At 37.8% G+C, this 23,374-nt stretch overlaps 4 protein-coding genes across 4 annotated transcripts; 2 read left to right on the top strand and 2 right to left on the bottom strand.

Annotated features, from left to right (window-relative positions):
* Positions 1-203: 203 nt before the first annotated feature.
* On the top strand, positions 204-3,204 carry LOC130949582 (serine/threonine protein phosphatase 2A 57 kDa regulatory subunit B' beta isoform-like). Its single transcript, XM_057878260.1, has 2 exons — positions 204-1,545; positions 2,600-3,204. The coding sequence occupies exons 1-2, from the start codon at positions 385-387 to the stop codon at positions 2,906-2,908; spliced, it is 1,470 nt and encodes a 489-aa protein (XP_057734243.1). The 5' UTR covers positions 204-384; the 3' UTR covers positions 2,909-3,204.
* Positions 3,205-5,373: 2,169 nt separating this feature from the next.
* On the bottom strand, positions 5,374-9,628 carry LOC130949581 (probable pectate lyase 18). Its single transcript, XM_057878259.1, has 4 exons — positions 9,278-9,628; positions 8,201-9,098; positions 7,851-8,056; positions 5,374-5,867 (listed from the first exon to the last, which is right to left on the bottom strand). The coding sequence occupies exons 1-4, from the start codon at positions 9,412-9,414 to the stop codon at positions 5,612-5,614; spliced, it is 1,497 nt and encodes a 498-aa protein (XP_057734242.1). The 5' UTR covers positions 9,415-9,628; the 3' UTR covers positions 5,374-5,611.
* A 2,085-nt stretch (positions 9,629-11,713) lies between these two features.
* Positions 11,714-12,472, top strand: LOC130950267 (protein MAIN-LIKE 1-like). Its single transcript, XM_057878784.1, has 2 exons — positions 11,714-11,764; positions 11,876-12,472. The coding sequence occupies exons 1-2, from the start codon at positions 11,714-11,716 to the stop codon at positions 12,470-12,472; spliced, it is 648 nt and encodes a 215-aa protein (XP_057734767.1).
* A 4,106-nt stretch (positions 12,473-16,578) lies between these two features.
* LOC130950268 (transcription repressor OFP13) lies at positions 16,579-17,535 on the bottom strand. Its single transcript, XM_057878785.1, has one exon. It carries the CDS (start codon positions 17,455-17,457, stop codon positions 16,579-16,581), a length of 879 nt encoding a protein of 292 aa, XP_057734768.1. The 5' UTR covers positions 17,458-17,535.
* Between the last annotated feature and the right edge of the window lie 5,839 nt (positions 17,536-23,374).

Below are 23,374 nucleotides of genomic sequence, written 5' to 3' on the forward strand. Positions count from 1 at the left end.
TAATGCCTTTTTAGTGTCAAATTTGGTACATGTTGGCATTCTCTCTTACTCCTAATGTCTCTTAATTAATGAACTAAGAATTGGAATAAATAACAATCTAAAATAGTGAAAGCAAGATGGCGTAAAGTGATTATTTCAGTTATAATGGATAATTAAAAAGAAAAGATAACAGAGAGAGTTACCTTAATCCCAATAATCCATCTGGCATGGGCTTCGAAGTTCCAACTTCCAAACAGCAACAGCTAGCCATCAATCCAAATTTCCAATCTTTGGTATTCGATGCGACTCCTTTTCACCCTCACCCCCCTTTCTCTCCCTCCTCCCATCAACGCAACCCTCTCAAATTCGTTCTGATTTTGAATCCTTTTAAAACTTGTCTAAATAATGTTCAATAAGATCATCAAGCGCGCCCACGCCCACAAGAAATCTGCCAAATCGGGACACCATGAAAATTCCTCCAATGGACAACAATTCTACGAAGTTGTTATGAAACATGCCTCTCGAACCGCCACCGCCACCGCCACCCCCGCCGCCGCCAATTCCGACCCTGTCCCCTCTCCTTCCCCTGTTCCTCTTCCCCGTCCTCTCGTAATCGAGCATCTTCCGCCACTTCGGGAAGTTCCTTCTTCCGAACGCCCTAGCTTGTTCCTCCGAAAAATTCAGCTTTGTTGCATCTTGTGTGATTTCTCTGACGTATCGAAGAACGCATCCGCTATTGAAATCAAACGCCAAACACTCTATGAGCTTGTTGATATCGTCCAATCTGGCTCCTTCAAATTCACCGAAAATCAAGATGATTTGGTTAAGATGATTTCCGCGAACATCTTCCGATGCTTGCCTCCGGCGTCTCATGAAAACACGGCGACTGAAACCGGTGATCCCGAAGAAGATGACACGTTTTTGGAGCCTTCTTGGCCGCATCTTCAACTTGTGTATGAGATTCTGTTGAGGTACATTGTGTCACCTGAGACTGATATAAAGAATGCTAAGCGCTATATCGATCATATCTTTGTTTTGAAGTTGCTTGACTTGTTTGATTCCGAGGACATGCGTGAGCGCGAGTATTTGAAAACCATTCTTCACCGCATATATGGAAAATTCATGGTTCATAGGCCCTTTATAAGAAAAGCCATCAACAATGTGTTCTATAGATTCATATTTGAAACACAGAGGCATAATGGTATAGCTGAGCTTCTTGAGATTCTGGGGAGTATCATTAATGGCTTTGCATTGCCTATGAAAGAAGAGCATAAACTGTTCCTAATTCGAGCCCTTTTACCGCTTCACAAGCCGAAATCGGTGCACGCATATCATAACCAATTGGCTTATTGCATTGTTCAGTTTGTTGAGAAAGATAACAGGTTGGCAGAACCTGTCATCAAGGGGATGTTGAAGTACTGGCCAGTAACGAATTGTCAGAAAGAAGTTCTTTTTCTTGGAGAGTTAGAAGAGGTTTTGGAGTCAACTCAACCTGCTGAGTTTCAAAAATGCATGATCTCTCTTTCCAGGAAGCTTGGGCAATGCCTCAACAGTCCTCACTTTCAGGTCTGTTAGCATCTTACAACTTATTTTTATGGTATATGATGCACCTACTGTGAAATAGGATAATGTTGATGTTCTCATTGCATACATACATTTGTATTCTGCATTTTTGGATAGGATATTCTTTTTTAGCTGAGAACTATTTGGATGTTGGATTATTGCCTGCTATCATATTTTTATGTAACTTTTGTTGGATTTTTGTTAACTTATATAAACAATCCTAGCAAATGAATAAGTTGATATGCAATAATAGTCACTGGTTTATGGCATAAAAGAATAGTTGATGCCAGAAGGAGTTGAGGGTAGTCTATGGAAAGAGGGAGAGGTTTCACATAAGCTTGGAAAGATAATGTTTTTGGTTCTGTTGATCTGTTCCAACTTCCAACCCAATTGAGTCACACTAAAGTGTATAAACTGATGAAACTGTATTATCTCTCTAAATGTGTGATATTTATATTTTCAAACCTCAAATAGGGGCACATATACACTAGCTTATGGTCGTTATCATTGCATGATAGAGATCAAGAAATAGTACACGCATTGACTCAGATTTTCCTTTGTTTATTAGTTTCTTTTTGGGTTATATCATTGTTGACTTTTGGACTAGGTTGAACATTTTTGTTGCTAATGTTATATTCAGTATGTCTGGAGAATTTTTGTTGACCTGCTGTTAAGTCTCTTATTACTTGAATCTATGAATTATCCATTACATTTCAGTATCTTATGTGATCTGCAATATGGATAATTTTGCATTTGTTTTTCTCTATGGGGAAATAGTAAGCTATATGATCCCTTAGTTTGGCTTTAGTTGGTTACAATTTTTTCTTTCAATGAATTGGCCTGGCTGTGATTAACAACAATCGTTAGTTTAGGGCCTTGTTTTTTATTTTTATTAGTTATGCATTACAGTGTTATGTTATTTCTAAGTTATTATAATATCATCACTGTTTAACTAATGAAAAATTCCAGTATTTGACTGTAGCAGAGAAAATACAAGGTTATTTGCTATTTGAGTGATTAGACATGTCTCTGAAAATTGTTGTTGTATACTTGGCAGATTGCTGAACGAGCACTTTACTTATGGAACAATGAACACATTATAAGTTTAGTAGCTCAGAATCGAAGCGTGATATTACCAATAATCTTTGAGGCATTGGAAAGGAACATGCAAAGTCACTGGAACCAAGCAGTGCATGGACTAACAGTGAACGTGAGGAAAATGTTTATGGAGATGGACACCGAACTCTTCGAAGAATGTCAAAGGCGGTACTTGGAGAAGGAAGCCGGGGCAAGAGAACAGGAGGAGAAGCGGGAGTTAACATGGAAGCAACTGGAAGCAGTGGCTGCGCAAGCCGTGATTGGTTAATTCATGTATTGGTGCTGCAACTCTTCTTTTTAACACGTTGTTGTGCCGAAAACCGTTGCATAGTTGGAGGTTGGAGGTTAGAGTGGAAGAACTTCTAATTTTATTTTTAATTACAAAAGGGGTGGTGAACAAGATGTGCAAATTAACAAGCTTGCGAGCCCTGTTCCTTACTGAACAAGGGTCACACGGTTTTCCTTTGAATACGTTCCTCTTTGCTCTTTGCTTCATTCATTATAATCCTTTGTCGAAGTCTTAATTGTAAATACAAACCTGTTATCTTTCGTTGCTCTTTTACACACTTGTACAATCAATTGTGTTGTTTTAGTTTTAGAAATGGTTCTTAGTCTGAAATTTGTTTTACAATCCCCTGAACTTAAGAAACAGAACACCCATTATGTAAGCAGATTCTGTCCAACCCCAACCATCAAGAGCATTATAATGAGAATCACAATACCAAAGACAAAATGTGTCATCTGATGAAACAATAGTATTAGATTTGCAAAAGTTATGTTGGGTCCCACAACCATTACTAACACTGGTAAATGTTTTTCATCAATGCTGCAGAAGGAATCCTTTTATCAGAATTCAGAAACATAAAGTTTGTCTTCTTTAAGGTAAAGAGCTAAACAAAAGAAGTGCGGTAAACTTTTGTTCTTGTTGGGTTATGCTATGCTCAATTCTTTGCTCTTTTTTTTTATCCATCCGTTTACATAACTTTTTAACAGCTTTTCTTCATTCAAGGCTTGTTGAAAAAGCCACACTAATACTATCAAAAAGTGTGTGAAATTAAAGCTCAACCCTAGTTGTTAGGCAACACAAGCATTTTTTATTTTGTTGTACTTATATTTCGATGAATTTGTGTATATAAAATTCAATGATACAATCAAAATTATTTACAACTAAACTCATTCCTCAAACCCAAAGTTTACACACTTTTTCCCGAAACAATTTGAAGAATATTTTATCAAATTTGACATCGTTAGGTGTAAGCGTCTGTTTGTCTCTTCCCCTACACCGTCTATTTGTCTCTTCCTCCCCCATAGTTTCTACTATTTCTTTATATGTTTTTTTATTATTATTATTTAAATTTCCCTTACAAATATTTTATTATATGTCCAGCTACTTATTTTGATGACGGAATAGGATCATATTTTGGGTATATTTTTAATGAGAAACTTATCACTTCATTGACATAATAACTCAAAATTATGGTCACACTTGATCATATATAGTAACAAAATTGAGAAATTGTCATATGAGTAATAGAAACATTTCTTTCTTAAAGGTGACTGGACCAATCCTTGGTTGCATACTATGATCCAAACAAATTATATATATGTGGAATTCAAAGCATAGATAGCTACTTCATTATTAATAATAGTATCTCTAACCCACTCTATTATTATAAAATCATGAGAACAATTCTTTTTAATTATTTTGAGGGGAAAGAAAAGGAAAGAAAAAGAGTTAGTTCGAATTAAGATGTTTTATCCGAGACACATGAATATATAGAAAGAAGATTTTCTCCAATTGGACGGTTTTTGACAAAGTCTTTGTTATATGGAGACAAGCCATGTTAAGCATTCCATTATTATTATTATTACATAGATAAGAAATAAAAAGGAAAAAAAAAGTACTCTAAAATTAAATAAAGAGAGGGATCTGAAGTTGACATGCCATGAGGAAAAATGCCGCTTCAACCACTCATATCCTATCTTGTCTTTTATCATTGCTTTTCCTCTTCCACTGTTTTCAGATCAACTTGGGAATAGGTCAATTTGATATAAATTTTCCCATGGGATTGAAGTGGATCCTCCAAACTCCAAAGACCCAATCAAATGGTACGAGAATTTCATTACACTGCCTTGCAACTACTCAAATTTGTTGCACTGATTTCATAACTATGCATCATACCACTTGTTTCAGGTTTGAGTACAGCTTTAAGTGATAAATATTAAGGTAGAATGAAAAAGGGTTAGGGCTAAGGACCCCATTATGTGTATATATATATATATATATATATGTTAGAATAAATCAGCTGCATGATTACAATTATTGAGAATACTACTTTCAACATATTGTGCATTATTATTCATAATAATAATAATATTAAAGAATTAAAGAGTAATGTTGACAATGGATGGTAGCCATGACAATGACGCAAATTACGTTAATATTATTATTCGTGACTAATTGTGGATAATTATTAGGCATGAAAATAATATTGACTTGATACAAATAATAGAGTCATGGCAAGGTTCCCTTTTGGTTCTAGACAATGACAACCATTTAGTTCATGGATCCCTGTGGACCTTATCACCTTAGGATATACAAAATTATTTGGTAGTTATTGATATTGCTTTATTCATCTATGTTACATTACATTTAAGTGTATAGGGTCAGCCAAAGTTTCTAAAATATTTATGATCATTAGAAAAAAAAACAAAGAGATATGCAAGCGATGACCAATTGCATTTAAATTAGAAGGATTTGGATTTACACAATTGGGAATGGAATTATACATACAACTTTAATCGTGTTTCTAAGAGCTGTGTGAACACAAACTAAATGACATTCTTGATTTTAAAAATAAAGAGAAATTTGTAGCAACTATAATCTATATTTTTTTTTTCCTTCTATCCTTTTTGATTGTATAAAAGGAATCCCTTTCCCCACCTCCAATTGATTGTATTTTGATAATGATCATAATAATGATAATAAAATAGCATGGTTGGTGGTAGTGTCCAAAATGAAAATAATTAAAAGGGACAAAAATGTTGAAACAAATACAAGAATTGATGAGGGTGGTGGTGCTGCTTGGCTGCTACCACCGCCGAATATCATCCCGAAGAAGTCCCCACCATCGCCACCGCTGGACCCACCACTGCTTCCACCCTTGTTGGTGGCGCTCGTCACGGTCCCACCTCCGGTGTAACCGGGAAATAGGTCCCCATTGTCCCTGTGTCAATAATTTACTCATAACATAAGCACTCAAAAAGGAAGGAAGGAAAAGTACATTTCTTTTGGTTTGAAACTCTGAATTGATAGACAAAGAAAATATAACCAATAATGATGAAAGCAGTGATCAAAGAACAGCAAATAAAAGATAGAAGATATGCCATTGGCTTCAACTTGAAGAAAAGGCATAGACAAATATATATTATCTTGTTTTGTTTAGACTCTAGGCTGCTACATTATGTATTATTAGGTCATATCTTGTTTAGACCCTTCACTACATGGAATCATCAATCATATTTCATATATTGTGTGAATGTGTGTTTTTGGCTTCAACTTGAAGTAAAGGATTAATAAAGGCAAATACATCCTAATTTGAATATAATTAATTAATCTAGTCATGAACACCTCAGAGATATGATATTATTAACCTTTTTGAAGATTTTCAATGCTTAATATCTGCCTCCTTAAATTAAGGTTAATTAAAAGGAAAATAGTGAGTGGATCATACGTAGGAAAAGATGTTCCTTTTTATAATGCAGTGTAACCCGTGTGAGAATAATGAGACAAAGCACATTCATGAAAAAGGAAGAGTAGATAAGGTGCATTTGTGAGATAGAAATAAGCATGCATGACTAGATTCAACAAATTTAGGCAAACCAAAGTCAATTATGAAATAAATTAATTATGGGAGTAGTTTGAAATTTTGATAAAACGGGAGGTCACTTAACAATCAATCAATAAAGTATAGAATGGATGAAACAAATTCCTAATTTTGTTGGCTTTACATAATTCTTAAGAGGTAGTTAGCATTAAATAAGCAGCAATGATTTGTCAGTGTAATGGCCAATGATAGTCATGCAAAAAACAAAAGCCATAAATCTTCACAATCCAATTTAGATGAAGGGTCATTGTAATCTCTCTGTTTAAAGATGTAGCAATTTCCTTGGCATATAGGTCCCATTTGCTAATTGCCTAGACAGAAATTCATAAACACTAAGAAATGTGAATTTAGTATGCAAAACTACATTTACTAAGAAGTGTAGGGACTGAATAGCAATAAAGAAAAAGGTTAAGAATGGGTGACATTGCCATTGCCATGCCATTGGCTACTTTTATTTTATGACTAGTTAGTGTCTAATCAGAAATGGGCCCCAAAAGAGCCTAAAAATAAAGAACATATATTATACAATTCAAGGCCCCACTTCTACTTGCTGGAAAGCAGATAGACAAAAAGGAATAAGTTTTTAGCCATCTTCCCATAATACCCCTGAAACCCAGTTTTCAACCCATACGGCTATACTACAACCCTGTTCATACACACATGCTATGATCCAGACACTCCAGTCCTTTTTGGCCTTTTCCCTCTTTCTACATCTATTATGTTCCCCTAAACACTTGATTTGTTGGATATAATTAATAACTAAAGAGCTCAATAACAACCCAAGTGAAAATATCATGTAAAAGGGAAAAAAAAGATTTACAAAGTGATGATGGTCATGCATGCCTTAACTTTAGCAGAACTTTCTATAAAAAAAGGTTGAATGAATAATGAAGACAAATGAACTGTAACCAAGGTCACTGCCCATAAGCTAGTCCCTATAGAAGAGATAGATTCCCAATGTCCAATGACCCTTTACTATCATCATCACGTGCATTCGCTACTAAAGATACTAACTTTTTCGGTTTTTCCCCTCCATTTTTCTACTAATTAGTGTTTTAACTATAATTAATGTTGGTAATCCCGATCTTGGTTCTCCTAACCCATGTCACACTACTTTGTAGCATAAAACCAGGTAGTATTGTATAGAAAGAAGCATCAAAAGTGAGTGTATATATATATAACAATATTCGACATAGCTGTTAATTATGACAACAATAATGATAATGATGATACTGAAAAGACGAAAATGACCTTTTTCCATTATTACTAGCTAGGGACAGTTATGAAGACAGGTAATGTCCGTTAGTGAGGGAGAGAGAGTACCGTGGATCACCGAAGACGCCGGAATACATGGTAAGCTGGTCGATTTGCACGGCGGATTTGGGTTGCACGCTTGATGCCTCTGCATACTGAGCACTCATGCCACCACCAGATGGCACAAAGAATGCTCCATTTACCATTATGTCCCCGTCCGTCCTCCAATTCCAATCGCTCCATTCCCCCTCATTCGTGTCCACGCGCTTCGTCACCTGAACCATTAATGGACCCGCGTGATTATACGCGCCACCCATGCGCGTGTGCACAATGAGACTTGAATCAATAATTTCTCATTCCCGAGAAAGGACAGCAATTAAAAAAAAACCCTAAAAATTAAAACTTTAAAGAAACAGTACCTCCTTGGCGTTAGGATCGGCGGGAGCAGTGTAACGGTTACCCTGGCTGTTAATGGTGGGGTTAGCGCTGCCGCCGATTGCATACATCTCCCACTGAGTGAAATCATTGTTAACAACATGAATATATCCCAATCTGCACCGTGGCATTCTCTGAACCAAACCTTCACCGAAGTGGTTGAAAGCGATGGTGACCTGCATTCCTTTATCCGGCAAGTACTTGTCGTTATGCCCCAACAGCATCACCTCGTCGTGGTGCGCGAAATGGTTGTTTGAAATTGTGATCCCCGTCGACCCCATTATGGCATCGATTAATCCGTCCGTACAGTACGAGAGAGAGCAATGGTCGATCCAGATCTTGCGTGACCCGAAGATGGAGATTCCGTCGCCGTCGGAGACTCCCCTCCACCCCACGTGTGTCGGAGAGGCTCTTATGTTGGTGTTGCCGGAAGGCTTGCAATGGTGGACGTGGATGTTGTGGATGATCACGTTCGAGATGTATTGGAGCGTGATGCAGCCGTGGCCGGTCACGTGGACGTTGGCGCCGCGACCGTCCACCGTCTTGTAGCTGTTGAAGATTAGTTCATGTTTTAGGACTATGGTCATGTCGCCGGAGAAAACGATCCAGAGTGGCACGTCTTGGATCACCGCGTGACGGAGGGTTCCGGGAACGGGGTTCGCCGGGTCCCTGTCGGAGGAGTCGGTTACTACGTAGATCTGGCCGCCTTTTCCGCCCATTGCGTCGCGTCCGAAGCCGATGCCACAGTCGGCGAGCTTCTGCCGGTTTGCTGACCAGTTTGGGTCGCACCGCCAACAGTCGTCGACGGGGTTTCCGGTGAGACAGGCGGAGGATTGGTCTTTCGAGAGAAGCTCCCTTCTTGAAAGTGAAGCATTGATTTTCCTGCAAAATGCGAGGATTGAATTCCATGCACCAGATGTTATAAAGTTGAATCTTTTAGTGTTGGGATTTCGAGAAAGCAGCTAAAGATGAAGTTTTTATAAATGGGGCTTTGGTTTAGCTAGCATAACAATAACAATGGCAATGTTTATGTGTTGGGGTTGAATTGAGAAAGGGCTTACCTTTGAACTTGATGAACCACAGCTTCAGGGTAAGGGTGTTGGTGGGGCAAGGTGAGGTTGAAGGTAGCTTTGATTGGAGGAGAGAATGAACTTAGCAGAAGCCACATTAACAGAATGGAGCTGATATGAAGAATCATCCTTTGAAATCACAGCAGAGAGGAGAAGGCAATGGGGTTTTGGGGTTTATGTCTCTCTCTCTCTCTCTCTCTCTCTGTCTTTTTTGTTCCTTCTGTAAAGTGCTTCCCTTTCTTCAGATATCTTCCCCTTCAATGCACTACCAACTACTGCTTAGGATTTTGTGAATGCCTTTTTATATTACTAATTCTAATACTAAACCACAACATTCTAATAATAATTATTATAATAATGGTTTCTTTCTCTCTCTCTGTCTCAAACACAAACACAGTAATAGTAATAGTAATAGTAATTATTCTAATTCTAAACTGAAAAAATTAAGTTACTTTAGTAACAGGGGACAGGGGTTTTGTTTTTATTTTTTGTGTGTGTATTTGAATGGAAGAAAAAATAATGGAGTGGTAGAGCTTCTTGTTTCCTTTGGGTTTTGCTAATTCTTTCTCCCTTGCAGAGTCTCTCAGCTACTTACATTCCTTGCCTTACTTGCTTGCTAGTATTTCCTGCCACATTGCGGCTATTACATATAATCTCTCATCAAATCAAATCTAAGAGGAAATCTGCTGAGAAGGAAAAACATTTATAGACACTTATCCAAATTGCTCAAGTGAAGCCAACTCTTCTTTATTTCTTTCTTCTTCATCAAAATTAGCTGCTTCTTTTTTATTATTGCTCATTAACTTTTCTCCTTGTCTCTATTTTTTACAAATCATGTGTGGATTAAGATTCCTTGCGAAACTTTTGTAGGTTCTTTATTCTCAGTACTCCCCCACCTTGCCTTTTCAAAGAGAAAAAAAAAGGACTAAAAAAGATAAAAACTTTACCTGTTTTTTTATTCATCACTTTGAATAGGTGTGAAAAAAGATTAAGAAGACTTTGGGTTAGATACGAATGCACAAGTTTGCAATTTTGACAAGTTAATTTCTTGATGCAAAGAGTGAACTCAAAAATATAATGCAAACTCCCTTCCTTAGGATTTTCATTTTCCTTCCTTAATTGGTTTCTTTTCTTTGACGGTCAAGAAAAGGAGCAACCATAGACAAAGGATCGGGAAAAAAAAAAAAAAAAGAGTATGTTTGGGGGATTGATTTGTAATTTATTAAAAAGCTATCTCTTTCCAAAAAACAGAGATACGAGATATGAAAAATATTTACCTTTGTTTATTGGAGAATTAAGCATAGATGTAGTGGTAGTGAGTGACGTCAACCTTAATTATTTAATAAAATAAAATATTCTTTCTTTGTCTTCTATCTATATCTATCTGTACAATACATAATCTATGAAATGACATAAATGGTAATACTGGTCTAATGGAAGGTGAAAAAAAATTTTTCTTTTAATCATAACGTGGGAAAAGAAATAGACTGAGTTAAAATAAATTACAAAATGATTACATAGGTACAAATAAATATCATACAAAATAAATTGTGAATAATAAGAGTCAATATGAGAATCATATTTTCGGTAATTATGCTTATTAGATTTTTTTTATCATGACTTTCTATTTATATTTTATTCTCGAAAATTTCAATTTAAATTTGATTCATATGCTTCTTTTTATGGAATTTTTTTCATTTATAAAATAAAAAAATAATTATTTCCTCTAAAATGATTTTCCAGTTTTAATTTCAAAAATACGATTTTTGTTTTTTGGATTTACAGTAAGTTCGTCGTCCCCTCAGAGAACTCTATAATTTATATAGAGTTCGCCGCACTCCCGACAAACTCTATATAAATTATATAGTTCGCCGCATTTCTCTGTTTTTTTTTCTGTCTTTTCGATATCTGTAAAGTTTATTGTGGATGGCTGTCTGAGTTCCAAGTTAGTAAATAATAGTCTGTGTTTTTATGTTAACTTGATTTACTGTTTACATGTTAGATAAAGTTGTTAGGTATAGATCGTTTGTTAGTTAGAATAACAGATTTATTATTTACATGTTAGTCAGGTAGACGTACTTTTTAGTATTGTTATGCTAGGTATATTATTTTATGTCACCATTTTTTAGTATAGTGGCTATCTATAATTATATTAAAGAATATAGGAAAGTGTGTTATTAGATAATTTAGGTAGAGGTATAACATTGTGTTGTGAGTTAGAAGGTAATGACGTGAGCAATAAAATTTAAGGTTGAGTTAGTTATAAATTAATTACTTACATGATGATATCAGTTAAGTAGGGTAAGCTTAAAATGAATAGGTTTATAAGTCAATTTTCATTTAGTTTATTTTATAATAATCTAGTATGTGATTTTATTAGTAGATTGTGTTTCAATGGAGCAGTAGTTATTGGGTTATGAGCATGAGATGTATAGATTGGATCAGGTTAAGAACATCGCTGGGAGGCTTGATCAAGTGGTATGATTTTTTAACTCTTTTTTTATTTTATTATATTAAAGAAAATGTGAACTTGCTATTGTATTTATTCAAGGTACCGTTCTTTATTATTTTTTTTTTTCCGTTTGGTAGGCGTCTCGGATCTTGCGCACCAGACGGAACTTGATGATACGGCCGCCGGAGCAAATTAGGCCATATCTGAGACGAGTCGGGTTTGAGTACGTCGCATACATGGTGGAGTTTGAGCATGATTGGTCGCTCGTCTCAGCATTGATAGAGAGGTGGAGGCCTGAGTCCTATACATTTCATTTATCGTGCGGGGAGATGACCATCACCCTGCAGGACGTAGCATATCAGTTGGGACTTAAGATTGATGGTGATCCTGTGAGGGGATGCATTGGTGTGTGGGAGCAGCACCATCAGGGACGGACCATTAGGGAGTTATGTGAGCAGATACTGGGTATTGTTTCTGGCCCAGAGGACAGACAGTCACAGACGAAGTGGATTGTCAAGCTCATTTGGTTCCACAATACGGTTTGTGGAGAGCTAGAGCAGGATGCCACAGAGGAGCGGCTGATGAGGTATACGAGAGGATACATCATGCAGTTGATAGGCGGTATCCTCTTCCCCGATGCATCTGACTCTCGGGTGCATATCAGGTGGCTTCCCCTGCTGGAGGACCTTGATGCATGTCGCCAGTTGTCGTGGGGTTCAACTGTACTGGCATGACTTTACCACCAGATGTGCCGGGTCACAGAGTATAGTCAGCGCAACTTGCGAGGATGCGTCAACTTGATGCTTTCTTGGGCCTACCACCGTATTCTGTTAGTACGGCCTGATGGGTTTGATGCTCGTCGCTTTTCCCTGGTCGAGAGGTATTAAAAACACTAACCAAAGTTATTCAACTCATTATTAAGTTGTTTATTAATAATAAAGAGTTTGCTATTATGGTTGTTGGTTGTGTAGGTGGATTCAGTATCAGCCGGACAATGCCACAGACGAGCGATATGATATAAGTATGCTCCAATTACAACCAGATCCGAATTGGACACATCTTGCATCATACCTCCAATGGTCACTCTCTACTATTTTGTACTCCATAGTCCTCCTGATGCTGTACTGCTTAACTGCCAACATGACTTCTTCCTTGCTCTCAAATTGTTGTCCAACCTCAAACTCGTTGCTTGGGTCTTCTTTAGGACCTCCTTGGGTAAACGACCAATCCGAAGTCATTGCATCGAGATTCAACCTAGTGAAATGATCCGGCCGGTCATATGGTGAGAAATGACAGGCTGTGTCAGAGCAATCTGTGTGTCACCGTAGTAGTTCATCTCCTCTTTCTCCTCACCATCATCAGGGATTTCGGGTGGTTCTTCGTCAGCATCATCTGCATCATCGTGGTTAACTTCATACTTCTCCATCATCGGATCTCTGATAGCAGAACCGTCATGGCTTTCAAGACTGTCATCCATTAAGTCAACATTACAAACTTCAACATTAGACCCCTCCTGACTACCCTCAGGTGGCATATTCAGATACACCATTGTTCTTCTGATAGTTCGTCTAACAATGCCACCCGTCGAACTCTCATCGACAATATATGTAGATGATCCTCGGCCACCAAATTCAACAAAAAATACGTATAACTCCAACAGATGAATATTGGTCCATCGGCTGTGCCACGACCTTATAAGCCGTACGTCCTTGTCGTCACGCAACCGGTACCTAATTCAAAATAATAGAATATCTATCACAACTATAACATACCTTTTATATTAGTAACTGAGACAAAGACTACACAACTATAACATACCTTTTATAAAACAAATTGCCATCTAACTCGGTCGGAAATCTATAGTAAATTTTTTTCAACTTTTTAGATTCCTGCTGTTCGAGGACATGCAATATCAAACTTTTCAAAGCTGTTAAACTGATGTTGACTTCCGCTGTCATATATGTAATTATCAACTGGCCCAATCTAAAGGCAATTGAACCTTCCTCATCATACACTATTTTACCGTCATAATGGGTGGATAACAATGAATTTCCAGACATTGTAGCGATAACGTTAATAGTGAAGAAGAAGAAATTAGAGAAGTTGTGACTGCTTGATCTCCCATAGGCTTGCTTTTATCTCCGAACTCAGCGTAGGGTTCGCCCGAGAGGGGGGAGGGCGAACTTGCTGTAAATAAAAAAAAAGATCATATTTCCGAAATTAAAGCTGGAAAATCGTTTTGGGAGAAATAATTATATTTTTTTTTATAAATAAAAATTTTTTTATGTATTGAGAAATATCATTAATTAGTCAATAATATCTAAAAATACGTTGTTAAATTGTTAAACTAAATAAATTTTATTAATGACTTAAAATACTGATAAAAAATAATAAAATATATTAACCTTAAGATTGTCTCTTATATATTTTCAGAAGCTTCATAGTATAATAATTTAAAATTTAGTTTTTTTTATTTTAAATTTTTATTTTAGAGAATAAAGTATAATTTTTTATTTTTGAATGATTTCCCTCTTATATTTTTTTTATCTCACCTATAAAATAAATGGTGAGAGATTATATTTATTTCTAAAATAAAATTCAAAATTTAAAAAATCAAAATCCAATAATTTGATAGACAATAAAAAAAAAACGCACGCACACACAAAGTTGTGGACTCACACCCTATTAGCCCTAAAAAGAAAAAAAAAATCGATTTATTTTACAAATCATAAAATTGGAGTTTATATATGATATAATATAGTTACGTATAGAGCCATTAAAAATTTAAAATTACCATATGAGCATCATATTATGTTTAGAATTGCGTCTTGGGCAATAGCCATGTCCATGTGTTTGTGACTTTATATACAATGTGGTTCGATTCGTATCTCTAACTTTATAGAAGAAGCCATGTGTTTTCGGAAACCAAATGCGTTAGTCTATTCTGCTCTACTCTATACAACAACTAAAGCAAATGCGAGTACAGCTTTGAAGAATCCAAATGAAACTCTAATAAGTGGTAATAATCAATCACTTCATTCCTAAAATTAAAAGTACTTTCGCAGTACAAATCAATCATGGCTTCAATTTTGGTAATGAGTTTTGATCCCTCCATCATAATTCAAACTAACAAACGAAGAATTACCTAAAAATTAAATAGATGCTTACAACAAAGTTGGTTACAAAACGCACATTAGTTCTTATTCAATCGAGTTATACTTTAGTAACGAAAAAATGCAATTAATAGTAAGCAACATCTCTATAAAAATACACGAGTAATAAGGAAAAAAGTAGAGTGATGTAATGTATTGGCAATAGAATTAAACATTTTTTTTATAAATAAATAATATATGATCTTTGGCTGTTTATGTTTGAAAGTGACACATATTTAAAATAGTTTCAACTTGTGATTTGTGGAGAATAACCCTTTTAATTCCAAAATACAAATGCAGCGAACCTCATTATTTCTAGATACATAATTCAAATTAATCTATTGGTTGTCTACGGTATCTTTTAGTCCGACAGGTTAATGATTAATTCGTCGCAGATTCGAGTTTTATTTAAGGGTTTGCCACTAGCCAATGCATGGATTGCTACATGCACAAGGCGGGATTCGAATTTCGACACTTGTTTAAATGAACAAGTGAGTTGACCACTCAACTAACCATAATTATTATTAATTAAAGTGTAATTGTTATGATTTTTTTTTACTTGTTTGAGTTTTTGGTTGTGGGATTTCTTTTTCCTTTTTTCTTTTTTTTTGGACATTCTTTTTTCTTTGATTAATAATGGAGAACAGCAGTAGTGCAGTACCATAGGTATAAGCCCAATTGGGAATAAGCTAGTTATTTAACGGAAATATTTCAAGCCCAAATATTTGGCCTGAAATGTCAGAACATAAATGGGGCCGAGAACCTTGATTTTAAGTATGGCCCAAGAAAACAAACCAACAGGCTGAGCTATCCAAGTTGGGAAATGGGCTTATGTCTCAAACCAACTAACCCAATTCTGAGATGAGATGGACCATTTTGAAACCCCACAGGCCTGATGGGCCCATTATCCTGACCCATCTCCATCGTACCTTCTCATACCCAGGAAACACTGAAGAAGCTTCCGTCCACTGGACATACTAACATGCTAGTAGCATCAAATCAAAATATTTAGTTCAATATTACAAAGAAGGAAAAACAAAACTTAGTTTAAATGAAAATAAATTGTTTTTAACAGTATTCTAACACATTGAAATTGTTATGCAAATTAATGTACCAATAGCAGTAAGGGTGTTGAATTAACACCCTTTGCTATAGCAACCTTTTCTTAAGGGAAAAAAAAAAAGAAAAGAAAGAGAGAGATGTTCTTGAACAGTTGAACCGACTGCTATCACATTTTGAATCTATAATTATGGAATGCATTTTGCTTTTACAATAGAATTGAGATAAATAGATTTAAAAACCACATTTGAATAATCTCATTATTAATTACTCTTAACAATGATCTTACATTTAATATCTTCATAATTGAGCGACAGTGAGGTGTGTGGATTAAGACAAGTTTTAAAATAATATTGATACTTCATATTTTACTTACATGATTTGGCAGGTTTAACTAAATAGTGATCTAACAATTTTTAACTATCAACTGAGTTTTCTCCTAAACTTATATTTCTACTTAGTTTTTTTCAAAATGAAAAGGAAAAACGATTCTGAAAAATTTAATTCTCACTAAATTTCTTTGTAATTAATCTGCACTACATATATTCACAAGAGGTTGAGAATGAAATAAAATGAAACTAAACTAAACTACACTTACATTATTATTATCATTACAACTAACTAACTAACTAACTAGTAGTAGCAGTATCATTATGATGGTGTTTATGATGAACAATGTCATTGTTGTGTCCCTGAGATAAACACAAGGGAGAAGAAGGAAAAGAAGAAACAGCAGAAGAATAAGTAGTAGTAGTTGTTGAATCAGAAGATGAAGAAGAAGAAGAAGAGGAAGAAGAAGAAGAAGAAGTTGAGTTGTTATTAGAAGAAGCTGCAGCAACAGAAGCAGAAGCAGAAGCAGCAATGGTAATAATCAAATCCACAAAAGCAGCAACAATGAATCCATGGTTGTTCTTACCATTAACCTTGAGATACCAACAAAGAAGCTCTTCCAAACCCTCCCAATCATCCTTCACTCCATGACACTCAACCATCTCCTCCATTGACCTCTTGAAATCACTGTACGGATCTTCAGACTCCATAGCCACAACCACACTTTCCTTGAACGGCAAGCTACTACTTGCTTTCGCCATCTCCAAAATGGAGCTTGTTTTTGTCTCCCCTGCCTCGAACAACAGCCTCTCCGATCTCTTCACGCCGCGCACCACCATCTCCAGAGACTCGCCGTCGTACTCCTCTGACTCCGTTGACAAGCTCACCGCGCTTGCCGACTCCGATGAAAACCATGATTCTGCTGATGGTGTCTCGGTCATGCTTGCTTCAATGGTTGTAGCTGCAGGATCCAAGAACACAGAGTTCACCGTCTTGAAGAAATCCCCGCCGTCTCCGCCGCGAAAAGAGAGTGTCTTCGGGTAGTTTCCGCCGCAAGATGGAAACAAGTTCTGCCATGGAAGAACATCATGATGATGATGATGCTTTCTTCTTTGTGGCGGTTCCTCTTTGGTTTTGAATAGAGATAGTGGCAGTTTCATTAGTGCTTTCTTTCTCATTTAGATCTCTTTTTTTCCCCTTGTTTCTGAATGAAAGAAAGAAAGAAAAATAAAGGGGGTTAAGGGTATTATGATATGTGAATGTTGGTGAGTAATAAATATGAATTCAGAATGGTTGTATTTAAAGCTATGGAGGCAAGAGAATATGGCAATAGCAATGGGGTTTTGGTAGGTGCATTTCATGTGTCAAAATTTAATAAAATTCAATGTTATTAAATGTTCCTACCATCAAACAACTCAATTGGAACACCACTTTTTTCAGCACTGTCTGCTTCATACCCTCCCCTCGTATTTAATTATTTTTAATTTTGATTAATTATATGTGTCACATTTGTATAGTATATAGTAATTAGAGTACTGTTTTTAGGGACATGGTCCTATGTTGGAGACACCAGGAGAAATTGTATAAACCTGTTAGTATTTAGAAATAAATACATTTCATTTATTATGTTATGATATTACTAAAACGGTTGAAAAGGACAGTGATGGTTGATTAAGATTTAAGAGGGAAAAAAATTAGTATAGTGTTATAGAATAGTAGAATGAAGGGAAGGGAAAGAAGGATGGGTGAATTCATGTGAAGTCTTTAAAGAAGGGAACGGTTGCATCACGCATACTTGTCCTCTCTCAAACTATTTATTATTGGAAATGGAAACTTTTGCTCTGTTTTTTTTTACCTCATATATCTGTCTGTCCCCATCAGCTACAATAAATAAATAACCTCCTTGTGAAATAAATAAATACTAAATAATAGAGGCTCCAATGGCAGATAACACACTTTCACAATCAACAGGCGCAATGTTACTACTTATTCCATGCCTGAAATTTCAAATCCCAAACATCAATTCATACCCATTTTCTCACCTTAGATTTTGTGCTTCCTTCACAGTAAATGGTGCTGGTTGACCCATTTGAATGGTCAACAAAGAATTACAACAACAATAATGCTATGCCTATATTACAACACACAACATTTCTCCATCATTAAAAGTGTATACCATAGAAAAAATTTTCAAATGTTCTTGGAATAATGATATTTCAATCATTTTAAATGTTGATTTTAATTAATATATATTATATATATTTTTTATACTTAAAAGCAATAGCTAAAATCATTGGAATATTAGTGTCTTGAAAACATTTAAAATTCTTCCCTATACTAATTGTTACGGTAGGTAACCGGAGATTAGTCCAATGGATGGCGTCTGGCGGCCCAAGTGAGTGATGGAGGAGGACTCCAGGTAGGTCCGCAACTCGGGAGGCTCCGTCCGACTTGTGCTCGCGTGGGAATGGGGGGTGGTACCTGCAAAGACACTCTGATGCCTAAGTTAGCAAGGGTGTAAGCAGGTCTTAGAGAGTATTGGACTTAGGAATACCTGATTGGTGTCAGTGTACTTATAGTGGTGAGCCAATAACCACCGTTGGTGTAGTGCCGTATCTTTAGGGTGATAACCGTCCCTATTATCTTGGGGAGGTTGAGATATGGCTTTATGAGGCGGTTAGAGAGATTTTAGGGGCGGTTACTCATTTGAATGAGTATTTATCTGCCAGCTAGTCTCACATCCGACCTCTTCATACCAAGTCGTGGTTGACACCGACTTCTTATGTGAAAGTCGGTATTTCGTAAGGTTTATCCTATTGGATTAGGCCTTTTGGTTGGACCTGGGCCCTTATCATTGGGCCAGGGTATGAACAGTGCCCCTACTTGAGCCCAAATTTTCTTTAAAGTTTGGGTTCAAGTATTCAACTCGGGTTAGTAGTCGACTTGTTTGAGAGAATACGGATCTTGGAAACCGACGTGATTTACGCGACCTTTGATTTCTGACAGTTACGTCAATTCAAGCGTCGTGTCCGTTGAGGGATCATTTAGGGATTGAGGGCTTTGGTAACGGTGCAGTCTCATTAATGACTGCCTCGCTTTTTACCATTATGCCCCTTAGCCTTTTTTATAAATTCTTTCCCTCTCTTTCCATTTTCCGTTTCTGCAATCTTTCAAACTTCTTCTTATCCTGTTCGTGTTGCATCCTTGCGTTCAAAGATTTCTGTTCTTCTCCAACCTCCATTTTCGGATAAAGGTTAGTTTTGCTTTTTCATGTCATGCTTTATGCTTGCATGTTTTGTTTTGCGAGTAGATAGGTTGACCTGTAGATTTCGAATCTCTCCTCTTTAGTGGCCGTATTTTTTTATTTTCTTTTTCCTTTTTCCTTTTTGTAGGTTTTCTGCCACTTTCTTCTTTATAAAAAATGGCCTCTGTAGACATTCTTTCTCAGTGGGTTGACGATACGGTCCTTGGGGAGGAACCGTTGGTTGACGCTGAGTTCATCACCCACCTTCGTACTCATCATAGGCTCTGTACTTCGGACGAGGACGAGCCCAAATATGAACTGATAATCTCGGGTCTTGAAGATCGGGTCTGTTTTGGGAGAGCTAATGAGGCGGCCCCTCATTTTTTCTTCATGTATGAATGTATGATCACCCGTTTGGGTGTTTTTCTTCCTTTCTCTGATTTCGAGGTATCTGTTTTGCACCACTGTAAAGTTGCCCCTACTCAACTCCACCCCAATTCATGGGGTTTTTTGAAGATTTACCAGTTTATAAGCCACGCTCTGGACTTTCCGACTTCCTTGAGAATCTTCTTCTATCTTTTCCATATGACTAAGCCCTTTAGTGGGCTAAACAACAAACAACAATGAGTATCCTTCCGAGCCATTCAAGGTCAGAGGATTTTCACCCTTTTCGACGAGTCTTTCCACGACTTCAAAAATTTCTTCTTCAAGGTTCAAGCCGTAGAGGGTCACCACCCCTTTTTTCTGGACGAGCATTCCTCCCCTCGCTTTCCCCTTTATTGGCTGCCGGCCACCCCTTGTGAAAAGATCGGTCTAGATGACCTAGACGAGGTGGAGGCGGCCATCGTGGGGTTTTTTCGAGAAGCATGGGGGAGGGCCCCATACTTGGATACGAGAAAAATCCTCCAGGGGACGTCGGTCTTTGTTCAATCTTGCATAGGTAGTGCATGCATTTCTTGTTTCCGAGTTGCATTTTACCGACTTGTATTTTACCGACTTGTGTTTTACCGGCTTGTGACTTGGTTGTTCCTTTTGTAGATATGGCAAAGAAAAATGCTCAAGAGTCCTACCAGCGGGTGCAGGAAGCCAAGGCAAAGTCCCGGGCCAGGTCCGGGGGTTCCAAGGCAGTCGTCTCTCCTCCTCCTCCTCCTCCTAGAAATGTGGGTACTCCCCCTCAACCTCTTATCATCTCTTCCTCCTCAAGTTTGACTCGACCACTCCCTTCTGTCCCACTACTTTCCGAGCCAGAGAAGAAGAAGCGCAAGACTTCAGAGTCTGGCCCTTCTTGGGAAGGTGGGGTTAAGGCGGATGCTTTTGCATTCGTCCGAAAGAACATCTATCCTCTCATAAACATGGATGATGTTTCTGTTCGGAAACACCTTGCCACTCTGGCCGAAGAAAGTTTTAGGACGGCGGGAGTTTGTGGCAAACTTTTGGACATGTTTGAGAAGACTCCTCTCAGCTCCTTGGGGACTTCCTCAAAGGTTGAGGAGCTAGAGGAGAGGCTTCTTTTATTTGAAAAACATCAAAAGGAGTTGAAGGAGGAGATGGATAAGTTGAGGAAGGAGAGAGATGACCTCCGGGGGAAGGAGAGCCAGCTGCGAGCCCAATGCACTATGGAGGTAAACCTAAGGAAGGCAGCCCAGGAGAGTTACCAAAGCCTATTTAAAGATATGGTGGAGGTGAAGAAGGATTTGTTGAACTCTCGGAATGCCTATGCTGACTTGGAGGACTCTATCGCCGATGCCGCCGAGGAGTCTTGGAGAATTTTCCTAGAGCAGGTCAGGGTTATAGCCCCCGACTTGGATCTTTCTCCATTACATCCTGACAAAGTGGTGATTGATGGCGCCATCGTTGATCCTCCTGCTCCCGAGGTCCTTTCCGAGTCAGACCTAAAGACTCGGGGGCAGAGGATTATAGAGTCTCCTCCTCATTCCGCAGATCCACCGAGTTCTTCAACCCTTGCTCCGACTTCCTCTTTGGCTCCTCCTCCCGGTCCTGGTGATGTCCCTCCTGGTGGTGGTGATTCCTCTACTCCGTCCAAGAAGTGACTTTTTTATTTTTGTGGCTATATGGGGGCCCGGCCTGTGGGTCCCCCCTTTTTTAAACTTCTAATTATTTGCTGGTGGTTGTGAACAATTTGCTTCTGGCCTTTCAAGGCCGTAAACAAAATATTCTGTTTGTTGCCATTTTTTGGATAAGGGTTTTAAACAAAATAAATGCCCTTTTTGGATAAGGGTTTTCTAATCGAAGTAGGTGCCCTTTTTTGGATAAGGTTTTAAGTTACTTTGCGCGTGCACATGCTTTTCTATTTTGAAATATGTTTGATCTTTTCGAAAAACTTTCTGCTATCTTGCATTATTTTTTCGAGCCTTTTTCGTGGAAAGGCTTGTATGCAAGCTTTTTTCAGGTTGTCGTATCTCTTTTGTTATCCTTTATACTCTACTTTGCTTTAGTGAGTTTTTATGACTTAGGTTATTTTTGCGATGCGTTTTTCTTCTACTCGGTGTTATACTCCGATCTGTGGATCAAAGTTTTCCAAGTTTTCCTACTCGGGATCTCTTTCCGACTTATGAGTCGGCTTAGTTCCCGAGCTTTTACGACCGACTTGTATAACCTCTTTACACCGACTTGTACCTCGTCGTTTTATCCTGACGACCATCTAGGTCGGTTCATGGGATTTTCACGCTTTGTCGAGCTTAAGTCAGCGCGTTTCGTAGAAAAACTTAAAAAATAAAGGAGGATATTTAATAGAGACATAGTAGTGAAAAAGATCTTTATTAATTGGGAAGGTACCTTTTTGCTACTAAGGGTTTTTGACAGCATGTTTCCCTTAGCCTCTACTATGATGCCTTGTTAAAAACCCCTCTCCAGAAAAAACCCTTTTTTGGGAAAAAATCATGAAGCTGGGAAAAGAGTACATCAGGGAGTAGAGTTCGCTTCTAACTGTAGTACCTTTTCATATTACAAGCATGCCACGACCTTGGTAACTCAGTGCCATCCAGGTCGGTTACTTTATAATAACTTTTCCCTAACACTTCCTTGATTTTGTATGGCCCTTTCCAATTTGCGGCGAGCTTTCCATCTCCCGATTTGTTGATCCCAATGTCGTTTCTAATTAGGACCAGGTCATCTACGGCGAATGTTCTTCGAATGACTTTCTTGTTGTATCTGGTAGTCATCCTTTGCTTTAATGCCGCTTCTCTTATCTGGGCGTTCTCACGGACTTCGGGGAGCAAGTCGAGCTCCTCTTTGTGCCCCTGTACATTTCCGACCTCATCATGGAGGATTACCCTTGGGCTTTGCTCACTGATTTCTATAGGAATCATGGCTTCTACGCCGTAGACTAGTCGGAAGGGTGTTTCTCCTGTGGCGGATTGGGGGGTCGTCCTATAAGCCCATAGCACTTGGGGGAGCTCGTCAGCCCAAGCTCCCTTTGCTTCCTGTAATCTCTTCTTCAGTCCTGCCAGTATGACTTTGTTGGCTGCCTCGGCTTGCCCGTTGGCCTGTGGGTGTTCTACCGAGGTGAATTGATGTTTGATTTTCATACTGGCTACAAAACTTCTGAAGGAGGCGTCGGTGAACTGGGTCCCATTATCTGTGGTGATGGAATAAGGTATTCCATACCTTGTGATAATGTTTTTGTAGAGGAACCTGCGACTTCTTTGAGCGGTGATAGTAGCTAGTGGTTCTGCTTCTATCCACTTTGTGAAGTAATCTATTCCCACGATCAAGTATTTGACTTGCCCTAGTGCTTGGGAAAAATGACCTAACAAATCCATTCCCCATTTTGCGAAAGGCCAAGGGGAAGTTATACTGATAAGCTCTTCTGGGGGAGCCACGTGGAAATT

Source organism: Arachis stenosperma, chromosome 9, assembly GCF_014773155.1.
Source record: "Arachis stenosperma cultivar V10309 chromosome 9, arast.V10309.gnm1.PFL2, whole genome shotgun sequence".
In the NCBI taxonomy this organism is placed as follows: Eukaryota; Viridiplantae; Streptophyta; class Magnoliopsida; order Fabales; family Fabaceae; genus Arachis; species Arachis stenosperma.